The following is an 11,353-nucleotide window of genomic DNA, read 5'->3' on the forward strand; positions in this document are numbered from 1 at the left end:
ATGAGAATGGTGTTAAATCACTGTAGAAAGATTTAAACTGGAAGCTGCTAAGGTTTTAATAACACTCTGCATGTGAATTATGCTTCCAATAACACATAAATGTATTATGAAGCTTTAGCTGGTATAAAGCAGTTTCTTATAGCTTAATGTATTTGAAAAGAGAATGGCTGTACTTTGTGGTAACAGAAATACCAATTATGAATCAAACTCATAGTTTAACTCACTTAATTATAGCTGCAGTTAAGTTAAGGCAAAAGCCACGTTTAAATACTTTTTCTTCAGTTTGTGAAAGTGGAGAGACAATATTCATTTCCTCATATTTATTGGAGTACAGTAATGAAACCCCAGCCATTCGCTGCACTGCCATGTGCCCTCTTGGTGTGTCTCTCATGTTAGCCGGACTCCAGCCATACTGCAGGCCACCTCCTACCTCTGCCTCCTGCCATCCACCTCACGGAAATGGCGGTTCCTCCATCACTGGCCATTTCCCGTTTTACCTACCACAACACCTCCAGCCTTACCTCTGTATCCCAGGATATCCAACCATGCAAACGTTACAGGCATCTACAGGAGAGGGTAGAGATACAATTTAAGGAAGCTAACACACTTGATACTTGGTGTATCAGGTGCCTGTGCCCAGGTGTTGGCAGGAATCTCTGTGAGGAGAGGTCAGGGCTGCCCCGTGCCTGACACGGCTGGTTCCAACCAGTTCCACAGCAGCCCCACCACAGGGCACAGCTGAGCCCATCACCAACACCGGTGGAGCCTCTGTGGCAACAGATTTAAGAAGGGGAAAGCTGCACAGCTGTGAGGAGTGAGGAGAAAAGTGTGAGAAATGAGCCCTGTGAGCACCCAGGTCAGAGAGGGAGGAGGAGGTCTGGGTGCCCAAGCAGACACTGCCCTGAAGCCCCTGGAGAGACTGCAGTGGAGCAGATTTTTTCCTGAAGGACTGCAGCCTGTGGAGAAGATCCACGCTGAGGCAGGGGAAAAGTAGGAGCTCTAGGTTGCTTAAGCTGAGAATAGCACATGTACTTGCTCTGTCACAAGCCCTGTGAATTGTCCCTGAAAAAATCCAACCTGCTGAGACCACCTTGCCTCAGCAGGTGAAAGCAACAGCATCACCAGGTGTTTTGAAGATGGATTGTGGTGGCCTCATGTAAGAAGTTGGTCACTCTTCAGATTCTTCTTCATTTTACTTATTAATGAAGAGAGGATGAGCAGTTCTGTTCTTCTAGTACAGTCGCTGCAACAAAAAAAGTTTAAAAAAAAAAACCGTGTTGATGTACTGGGTTCTAGCTACAAACAAATTAATATCCCTCTGCAAGAAAAGCTAACATGTTAAGGAGTATTTGGAAGAAGGGATTTTTATTGTATTACAAGATTTTTACCTCATATATATGGAAGCGTTATTGTGGTAAAAAAAGGCCTCATCACAATCCTGACTGCAGGGGAGCTATGACAGAGCCTGACAGCTCAGATTTGTCCTGACTGCTCCTTTTAGGATTTAAATAGCAGTCTTCAGCCTCAGCCCCCATCCTTACATCTGCTTTATCTAGAAGTGAGCAACACCATCCAAAATTTACACAGACGGACCCCTTTTGGCCTCAGGACAGCTGCCAACCCTTCAAAAGCCACTGCTATTCTGTTCCCACTGCTCCACCTCTGAGAAGGCAACCACAATATTTCATGTACATTTAATACTAACATGAAATATTTATTACCCTTTCCAGCTTTAAGTCCTGTTTAGCGTTTTATCTCAAAGCGGCACCAAAAAAACCCCATACAACTGAAAAGATTTCAGTCCCTAAACCCATCAAAACTGCAGTTAAGTGAGTCACTTCACAAGATCACAATTAAAAGTTTATTTGCATTGTACATAATCAACCCTCTTATACTCTAAATTATCTTGTCATTACAGTGGTACAGGAACTTTTTAAGAGATGTTAAAGGATTTGAACCTGCATTATCTCATTACTCTTACGCAATCTGTCAATAAATCAATGTATTGTGTATGACTGGAAGTGCCTGGCATATTCTTCCTAACTGTCTACCCCAACAGTAAAACTCACTTCAACAGCCCCGAGCATTTCAGACCCCACACCTCAACCTCCAATGCAACACAAAGCCCTCATACTGCAGCATCCCATCTCTAAAAACCTACAAGAGTGCAAAGTGGCCCCAGCCCAGCCCACTGGCCAAGCATACAGGCTTTTAGGTTACCCACCAGGCTTCCCTGCCTGCAGAGACAGCCTTGCCCCCGACAATTAGGGCACACACAGCCTCTGACCACCTGCACAAGGGGCATGAGGGGAAGATGGAAACGATGTGAGCAGATGGTCTCTAGAACAAGGTGAACGAAAGCAAAAACTCAGTCCACAGCAAAGGTGGAGGATGCATGTCGAGGCCCAGCTGAATGACACAGGAAGCACAAGTGGCACAGCACAGAGGCTCAGCCAGGGCACCCACCACAGAATGGTGGCATGAGGAAAGGACAAGAGTGCTGCAAGATGGGGACGCACAGCAGGGCAGGGCTGGTACACAGCTGAGGGAACAAGAGGTGTCCAAGGAAAGGCTGGGGCCAGCCTGCTACATCTGCACTCCATGTGTGCTGCCACAGGAGGAAAGGGCTGAACCTGAGCACCCCCATGCTCACAGTCACCCCAAGTGGGTACTGCCACCCAGTCAACTGGGGGACACAGCCTGCAGGCTGGGTGGGGACACCTGCAGCAGCTCCTCTGTGGGTGCAGGGCTGCAATGCAGTCAGGCGCTCCCTCAGGTCTGGTGGAGGCTCTGGGAGCCACAGGTGATGGAATCACACGTCAATGATCATCTGCCCCAGCAGTGAAGCCATGCATGCCAGCACCGTCCAGCACCCCCCTTCCCAGGGGTGTGGGCATGGGAAGGTCATTTTTCAGTTCCTCCTCAAGGTGGACAGCCAGCTTAAGTCCAGCTCAAAGGATTGGAAGGTGGTATTAAAAAAAAAAATTCACACACACACAGAGAGTCTGAGAGACCAGAGACAGTACCAGGAACAGCCTGCAGTGTGAGGGGAAGGGTCTCACCTTCCACAGACTCAAGCCCCAGCTTCAGGTACTTCCACCTACTCCCCACCAGACTTCTTTGAAGAAACAATGTGCTGATACATTAAGAAGCCCTTCTTAGAGTAAACACCTCTGAATAATTCTCACACTTCTGTCTTCTACTATTGCTTCTTCCAAAACTCTACCCCTCAAGCCCAGAAAAAACAAACCACATTTAAAAAAATACATTTTGAAATCCTACCAAAGTCTGTTTTGTTAACCACAGGCTACTAAACATCCTTCCCTGGCTCTAAAGAGAGCAGCTGCCATGAAGTGGCCTTCAAACTCACCCAAACTGCACAGGCTTTGTTACAGAGACACTCCCTTGCAAGAGAAGTTCCATCTGGATGTTAATATTTCACATTATTCCCACATGTTAAACATTTAAAAATATACAAGTTACTTAAGCTTTAAGCAATGTGCTAAAATACTAAGACCAAAGTTTCTCCTTTATTAAGACTTCAAAAAGACAGTATATTAGTCCTGCTCATCTCTGCTTTTGCTGAAATAGGTGAAGTTACAGCTCACTTCACATGTCCTTGACCGTTATTCCCCATTGCACATTCAACTTCCACCCTATTAGTCAGACACATTGTTTCCAGCAGAAACTCCCTCCCATTTGAGCAAGCCTCATGTGTTTAAACAAAAGGGGCTCCCACCAGCACCCATCTCCTCTCACTCCCTTCTTGCTAATGAGGTAATGCATCTTCATAATTCTTGTAGTTCCATAATTATGGGTATAAGATGTAGGACTTCCTCCTATTTTTAAACAGTGCCGGCTCATCTCAGAAGGTTAAAAAAATAAAAATCACATCTTATTGTATGCAACAGACTAATAAAAAGGCTATGTATCAGCACAACAGGCAATGTATAACTCTTACAGTTCTGCTTGTGGAGGAAGTTATGCAAAGCCTCCTGGTGTTAAGCATCTGGAAGGCAAGAACACCCCAGCATGCTATAAAAGTGATAGCCCAGCTCCTGGCAGCTCCTTGCTTGCAGGATAATCAAGCATGTATTCCAGATACTTAGCACTGCTTTCCTTTGTGTCAGCAGCTCTTGTGAACAGGTCCAATCCATCCAGGCAAAGAGGACACACACCTTCCATCTCTCAACCTTGGTATACTTGAAGAAAGGCACACAAGTTTCAGTCTACATATGTGGAGAATAAAATGCAACTAGGCAGACATGATAGAACCATAGAAAGGTCCCTCAGGCACATCCTTGTTTGCTAGAGTTGCATCTGTGACACAGAAGTCCTCAAGGCTGTGGGCCCAGAAAGGGGCTACAGAAGCCTTCCAAATTTCAGAGGCATGAGACAGGGATAGTTCTACACATCCAGAGTCAGCTGAATGAAGCAAACATCTAAAAAAATTCCTTTGACTTCATCTGTTATCAAATATACACAATAGCAAGATCGCTGCAACTCAGCAGTCGGTGCTGATGCCTCACAGAGGCCAGAAAAGCATTCTCAGCTGCATTTCCAGTTCTCCTTCTCATCAGCACCTGAATGGGTGTGTAGTGAATCCTGGAGGGGGGGAGAAGAAAAAAAAAAAAAATAGAAGAGATTTCTTGTGTGCCCACTTCCCCTTTAGTCCTTACTGCAAGGGGAGGATCAAAGAATCCCAACCCATCCTTTCACCCACTGGGCCAGGTAGTATTATAGAATCCCAACACTACAGTAGATATTTTGCCACCAAGAGCTGCCCCACCACATTCCCTCTCTGCAGTTTCATCTCTCCTGCCACTACAAGTTTTAATTTTAATGATCTTGCTTAGGAAGAAAAAGTGGCATCTCAGCACAAACATCTCTCATCCTAGTTGCACAAGGCAGACTTTGCTAGCACGAGATTTTTCTTTACCTGGGTTAGAAGCTGATGACATCTCAGCTGCCTATAGAACTGCAACACAGAAGGATCAGCTCTCACTACTTTCGGATCAAAATCCAGAACACGGAGACCTGCAAGGCTACGGGCTCGAGAGAGGGCTACATAGGCCTGCCCACTTTCAAAGACACGAGACAGGGAGATTTCCACACAGTCTAAAGACATGCCCTGTCAAAGACACAGAGAAGTTTGTTACAGAACAAACAAACAAGAACACTGTGCTGTATCAACACTAACCTATCCTGTGAGTCTGTCAAAGGTACCATCCTTGGTGTATGGGCTTGATAAAAAAAAGGAAGTCTCTTGTTTGACTATGTAACTGATTAAAAGATGGGAATCAGCAGAAAGAAAACGGACAGTTTTCCACTGTCAGGAAATTGCTAGCAGACAGTAGGGTCCACTAACTCACTCCAGTGAGCCTCCTCTGTGGAACTCCACAAATCCTGTATCATCAAAACAGGAGGGAAAGAAATCCTGCTGTTTTCACTCCAGTAATTAACTGGAGCAGCCACCAGTCTCAAGTGGGCCTCAGGCAGACCATCTGAGACAGAGTTTGGGTTAGGCCTGGCCAGCACTATCTGCACCAAGAGACATCCCAGGAGGCAGCAGAACTTACAACATGGCCTGGTTTAAGCAGTGGCATGGGAACAATGCTTAAACATTGCAACAAACTTGCAGGTCTAATACCAAGACAAGTATTTATCAAAGTGTGTGAAGTCTTCCGGAAAGGTAGAAAGTGTGTAAGTTACATTGAAAAAAACCCAATACACATCACCAAAGAGGGAGTCCAGCCCAAAGAGCACAGCTGTGACTCCTGCAGCTTCCTCAGGTACAGTGCAACCCTCAGCATCACTAATGCTGATGACTATCAGGGAAACACTACCCTGATCAGCCCACAGCAGTAAATAATGCTGCTTTATAGCCTAACACCAACTATGCAGATGGCAGCACCCTTATGAAAACTCTAGCAGTATTGCTAGCCCATCCTCGACCCTACAGACAAGCATCACAAGCAGAAGAGGTGCTGCCTTCTCTGCAGCTAGGCACACATATTCTAGAGGTCCCCCACAACAATGGCCTTTCAGTTTTCCTTCCTGTTTTACTAGCAATGCAAGCTCACCCAGAAAATAAGGCTTATGATGGTGTAAAAGTCTATAGACAGCTGTATAAGAACACCCACCTGACTCTTGTGAATGGAAATGGCCCATGCCAATTTTAAAGGCAACTGTTGACGACTCAGATGAACTCCTGATGGTCCTTTGAAGACCCATTTCTCCATTTTGATGACCTGTGTGACCCCACAGAGAAACCTCACCTTAGGCAGCCCTGTAGGAATGGGAACAGGAGAGAAACAGGGGTGTATTCCTGACACTCAACAGCCAGGAAGCCAGCAGCCTAAGAACACTTTTTTTTTTTCCTCCTTCCCCATGTCAGTCTTTCATGAATTTTAGGGCTGCATTAAAAAAAGAAAATCCCACACCAAAAACAAACACAAACCCTAAATCCACACACAGTAAATAGGATGTCCCAAAATTATGTTTGGGACCTACTTAAGCAGGAGAATTGAAGTCAGGTAATTTATCAGTTGAGATGCAAAGAAAAATACACATTGCAGGTAGCAGAACTTTTTTCTCTGAGAAAAACAAACAAAAAAACCCACCAAGACTTGCTTTAACACAACAGACAAGAAATGCAAATAAGCACACACATCTAGAGAATAAAGAAAAGCAAACACAAGAGGCCCTACAGATAGCTACAGCTGATGCAGCGCATGACATCACAGCTCACGAGAGCCCCAAGCCTCTCACTGCAGAAACCTCCTCCCTGCTTTCCCTCAAATTATTCTTACCAAGCAGTAAACAAAATTAACAAGTCATAAGCCATCAGTGATAAATTGTTTTGGTTTTTTTCCCTCTTCCTTCAACAGAAGATCAAAAAGCTTACTTACCCCTCTGTTCACTTTCAAACCCTACAACAACTCCTCGTGCCCCATTCACCAGCCCTTGAGACAAATCCAGATTCTTAGCTAGCATCACCTACAGATAAAAGAAAAATCTCAGTGCACTGGCTTTACAGCCTGTTCAGCCACCTGCAGCTAAGCTTCTAGCCAGGAAGCATAAGCACATCAGGCTGATATGGCCACAGCCACATCATCCTATTGCAGGAGAGAGCACCACTCCAATTTGATTGCAATTATTTCACAGCCTTTCCTTCCTAGGATTCCCAACAACATCTGCTGTGCAGCACTGAACACTTCACTTGAGCTGCTTCTGTCCACAGCTGTGAGCTCAAATCCAGGGAAGATTCCCCTTCCCCAAACACCAACCAGCCTAGACATATATAGATTCTGGGAACACCTAAGGAACAACTTCCCAAGCCAAACAGTGCTGCTGCTAAGCACAATCCTGCATCCTTTCCACTCTGACAGCCCTAGCTCACAGCAAGGTGCCCAGTCCTGCAAATTTGGCAAGCTGCGCCATACCCTTACAGGTCAGGAGGGCTGCTGTACCTGGAGCTGAGACTGCAGGCAAGGACTGCCTGTGCTCTGCTACCTGGAAGCTTCTAAACCTGATTGGGAATGTGTGTCAAAGTCATAGCAGTCACCACTGTTCACGAGACATGGACCTGCACTCAAATCAAGCTAATTCACCATCTCGATAAGATTCCAAGCAGAAAGGATACAAAGATTGGGCTAGAGTCTTCTGTTGGCCTGGCATGGCCGTTCTATACAGAATCTGCATTCTATACGTTAATCTACTCTATACATTTATCTGCTATTCCTTTTTCTTATGCCATTTGATCCGCTGGTCTTTCACAAACGTATGTACGCACACTCACCTGAGCTCCAAGCTTTAGCTCAACTCTACCACCCACAGGACACTGAGCATCAATTAACTTCACTAGCATTGGGTCACTGTCCAGAGCCTCGAAAGTGTGCACTTCTCCTATGAAGGAAAGGAAGATGTGACAAATTGCAACCATTGAACATATTCCACACATCATTGCAGGAGCCTCAGCATTTATTTCTAACAGCAGTTCCTCTTTTCATATCCATTCTGCTCTGCTGGCAGGACATCTTCACACAAACCTTGTCACATCTAACAGCAGAAAGCTCGCTATTGCCTCTCTTCCCAACATAACTCCCAGAGCATGAGAAGGCTCAGAAATCAAAGGCCAGCAGTAAATAAGAACTGAGCAGTCACCATTTTGAGCACATGACCAGTTTCACTTGCTGCCAACACCAGATGTCCAAAGAGGACTAAGAAAGAATCCTAGGGCCAGACATGGAGACAGAAATTAAATAGCCCTTAATTCAAGTCGTGGCTGGGTAGAGCACAGCCTTTCCAAGATGCTATAGAAAGAAAAAGCAGGGATATGGAGGCAATAATGACCCACCCTACCTCACAGCAAACAATAAGCTCGCTGTCTATTACACACCAAGAAGTAAGAGTGTGGATTTTTAAACAAAAAGCTGTGAAGTTTTTCCCCAGGCAGCTCAACTCCAACACACACAGCTTGAACTGGTGCTACTGTGCATGACAGAACACCAGTTCCTCCTGACACCACAGTATCCCCTTTGCATCCAGTGAGAGCTCAGCCCCAAAGCCAGCAGCTTCCTCCGAAGAGTTCACCTGATAGCTGTTGCAAGCGTCTCTCATTAGTTATTTCTACATCATCTTTATGGGTGCAGAGCCGTGTAGCCAGGATCCCATCACGCTCAGACCTGTTAGCAGTGGTCTGCATCAGCAGTCTGGTAACCTCCTCTGTGCACCTGGTAACCAGGAAAAGGGATTATTATTTAACAGGATCAGATACAGGTCTTCAGCAGCAGTAACCTCCACACAGGTGGATCAGGCTGTGCAAGCCCCAGGACTCCAGAGAGAAGGACAGAGAAAGATAACTACACAAAGTTGGAGAACAGTGCAAATGTGTGCTCCAGCCCTGCCATGGCCACTGCCAGCTCAGGATCCATTGAATTCCTTAGCAGAAATTGCAAAAAGAGGGACCCTAGAAAGGGTCCTTCCTTACCAGAGCAGCATAGATAAAACCTGCTTACATTAACTAAAGCATTTATAGCTATTGCCCCCAGCCACGCATTCCTGATAGAGCACAGAGAAGTGACAAACCTCTCTTTCCTCTGCTCCATCAGTAGGGAGCAGGGATTACAGAGAGCGCTGAGTTTCTCCTCACCTGCCTAAACGGACTGCACTCAGGAGCGAGACAAAGGTCTTGTCGGTCTGTCTCCGCACTTCAGTCAGCTCCATGTTTATGTGGATGCATTTCCTCCAGCTTTTTGCCTGGCAAATCATTGTCTTGTTAAAAAAAAAAAAAAAAAAAGGGCAGATTTCAAGTATGAGAATGAGTTTGGGGACAGTTTTGTACCTGGAAGCAGAACTTGGTTTCTTCATTAGCCTTGCAGACTGGGGGTAGCTGCAGGAAGTCCCCACAGATGATTAGCTGAATTCCTCCAAAAGGCTCATCCCGTTTTCTGACTGCCCTGAAAGGGAGGGAAGAGAGGAGAAGCTTTGAATGCCCTCCAGGACCTGGACATAGTCAGGTCTCAGAAGTAACTTCTTAGTCTGGGAGTACATTCAAACATTCTCACCTGCAGTGAGAGATTATTATCCTCAGCTGTGTCAGAAGAGCTCAAATAATTAAGCAATGCTATTACATGACATTAAGTTTGCTTTGCTTACCCACCCCAGATGTCATTACCAGTCTTGGTTCTTTGGTAGCTGCTACACTACAGCTGCTTCTCTCTGCAAGAGAGAACTGCTGGGCACAGCATAGACAGCTGTATTCGGGACTCAGCTCTATAGACTTGGCTCTGGAGATGGAAACAGCAACCAGAACAGCCACAGCTGGGGAGCAGGGACATGATCACAACTTATCTCAGGATAAAGGTCTGCCCAGATGCTGGCTATGATTTCATGCTTCCTTCCAGTCCTATGCCAGTGCTTGCCTTGTATCCATTCACATAACCAGAGGAAGGAAGCAGCCTGGTAATTTAGGGAAACTCATTTCTGTTAGTTGTTTGGCCTGACAATCACTCACCTCGCCACTGCCTCCAGTCTGTCAAAGAACTTGCCATCCACCATTGAGATCTCATCGATAATTAAGTGCTGGCAGGCCAGCCAGTGCTGGCGCACCCCAGGCCTCTCCGCCAGCTGAATACACTGCTCCAGCGGCGCCTTCCCAGAGCCAATCCCTGGCAGGGAAGAAGAAAGCAAAGCTTTGGGAAGCTCCTGACTCTTTGGGAAGGGAGTGAGAGCTCCCAGCCCCTCGCCGTCAGGCAGACTGTTACCTGCGAAGGCGTGAAGAGTGGTGCCACCAATGTGGCAAGCCGCCACTCCCGTGCTGGCTGTAGCGTAGGTGCTCTTCGGAGGGAGGGAGCCCACGATCTTCTTCAGCAGGAACGACTTCCCGGTCCCTTGGAGGAGGGAGAAGCAGCAGGTCAGCAGCGAGAGCCGAGGACTTTACCCGGCGACGGCCACCCGGCCCCCTCACCTGCACAGCCGGTGAAGAAGACGCTCTTTCCGCTCCGCACGGCGCCCAGCACCGCCGCCTGCTCCGCCGAGAGCCTCGCCGGGGGCCGCTTCTCCGCGCGGGGCACCTGCGGGACGGGCGGCGGCGCTCTGTCAGAGCGGGGTCGGTAACCGGGGCCGCCCCCGTCGCCCCGGGACTCACCTCTGCCGGGCACTCCCCCCGCGCCTCACCGCCGCGGAGGCGGCCGGGGGCGCGCAGCAGGTCTCGCTCCTGCAGCGGGCTGATGACGGCGAAGGCCGGCGGCGGCCGGTCCAGCAGACGGGGGCCGCGCGGCGCGCCCCGCGGCCCGGCGGCGACCTTGAGCCGCAGGAGGCGGACGAAGCGGCGCAGCGCGTCCGGGGGGCAGTCAGAGAGCAGGACGTGGGCGCCGCCCGGCCCCACCCGCACCGCTGCCCGCCCGTCGCCCGCGAACCGCGTGAAGAGCCGCACGGCGTCACCGGCCAGCGCGAAGCTCAGCGCCGCCGCCGCCCCGCCGCTGCCGCCGACCACCCGCAGGACCGGCTGCCGCAGCTCGTTGCGGCCCAGCAGCACCAGCGCGCCCCGCATCACGCGGCGCCGCGGGGCCTGTCCCCCCGGCAGCGGCTGCTCCACGGCCACCGTGCAGCGCAGCTCCGCGTCCCCCATCCTGCCGCCCCGGCCGCCGCCGCCACACCGGCCGTTCAAACCCGCCGCGTGCAGCCGCCGCCAATCAGCGCCAGGGGCTTTAACCCGGCGGCCAATAGGAGGCGGGGAGGGAACCGGTCCGAGGAGGGGGGCGGAGCGCTAGCCGGCCCAATCAGCAGCCTCGTGGGGACCACGTGAGGCGTTGCCAGGCTACGGGACGCCGCGTAGCCCGGCACGGTC

The 11,353-nt window shown here is 48.9% G+C and overlaps 1 protein-coding gene across 1 annotated transcript; it reads right to left on the bottom strand.

Moving 5' to 3' along the window:
• Nucleotides 1-3,511: 3,511 nt before the first annotated feature.
• On the bottom strand, nucleotides 3,512-11,169 carry PIF1 (PIF1 5'-to-3' DNA helicase). The gene is made up of 12 exons (XM_075508559.1): nucleotides 10,652-11,169; nucleotides 10,472-10,577; nucleotides 10,269-10,394; nucleotides 10,019-10,172; nucleotides 9,347-9,461; nucleotides 9,155-9,261; nucleotides 8,596-8,735; nucleotides 7,802-7,908; nucleotides 6,912-6,999; nucleotides 6,144-6,289; nucleotides 4,940-5,131; nucleotides 3,512-4,605 (listed from the first exon to the last, which is right to left on the bottom strand). The coding sequence occupies exons 1-12, from the start codon at nucleotides 11,132-11,134 to the stop codon at nucleotides 4,549-4,551; spliced, it is 1,821 nt and encodes a 606-aa protein (XP_075364674.1). The 5' UTR covers nucleotides 11,135-11,169; the 3' UTR covers nucleotides 3,512-4,548.
• Between the last annotated feature and the right edge of the window lie 184 nt (nucleotides 11,170-11,353).

The sequence above is a fragment of the Mycteria americana genome, chromosome 7 (assembly GCF_035582795.1).
Source record: "Mycteria americana isolate JAX WOST 10 ecotype Jacksonville Zoo and Gardens chromosome 7, USCA_MyAme_1.0, whole genome shotgun sequence".
NCBI classification, from domain to species: domain Eukaryota; kingdom Metazoa; phylum Chordata; class Aves; order Ciconiiformes; family Ciconiidae; genus Mycteria; species Mycteria americana.

What these genes read in the sequence shown, in the direction of transcription:
- PIF1 (XM_075508559.1), bottom strand. Translation starts at nt 11,134, where the DNA reads ATGGGGGACGCGGAGCTGCGCTGCACGGTGGCCGTGGAGCAGCCGCTG. An exon ending in GGGGGGAGTGCCCGGCAGAG is followed by an intron (nt 10,578 to 10,651) that starts GTGAGTCCCGGG and finishes CCCGTCCCGCAG; the next exon opens with GTGCCCCGCGCGGAGAAGCG. An exon ending in AAACCAAGTTCTGCTTCCAG is followed by an intron (nt 9,262 to 9,346) that starts GTACAAAACTGT and finishes ATGATTTGCCAG; the next exon opens with GCAAAAAGCTGGAGGAAATG.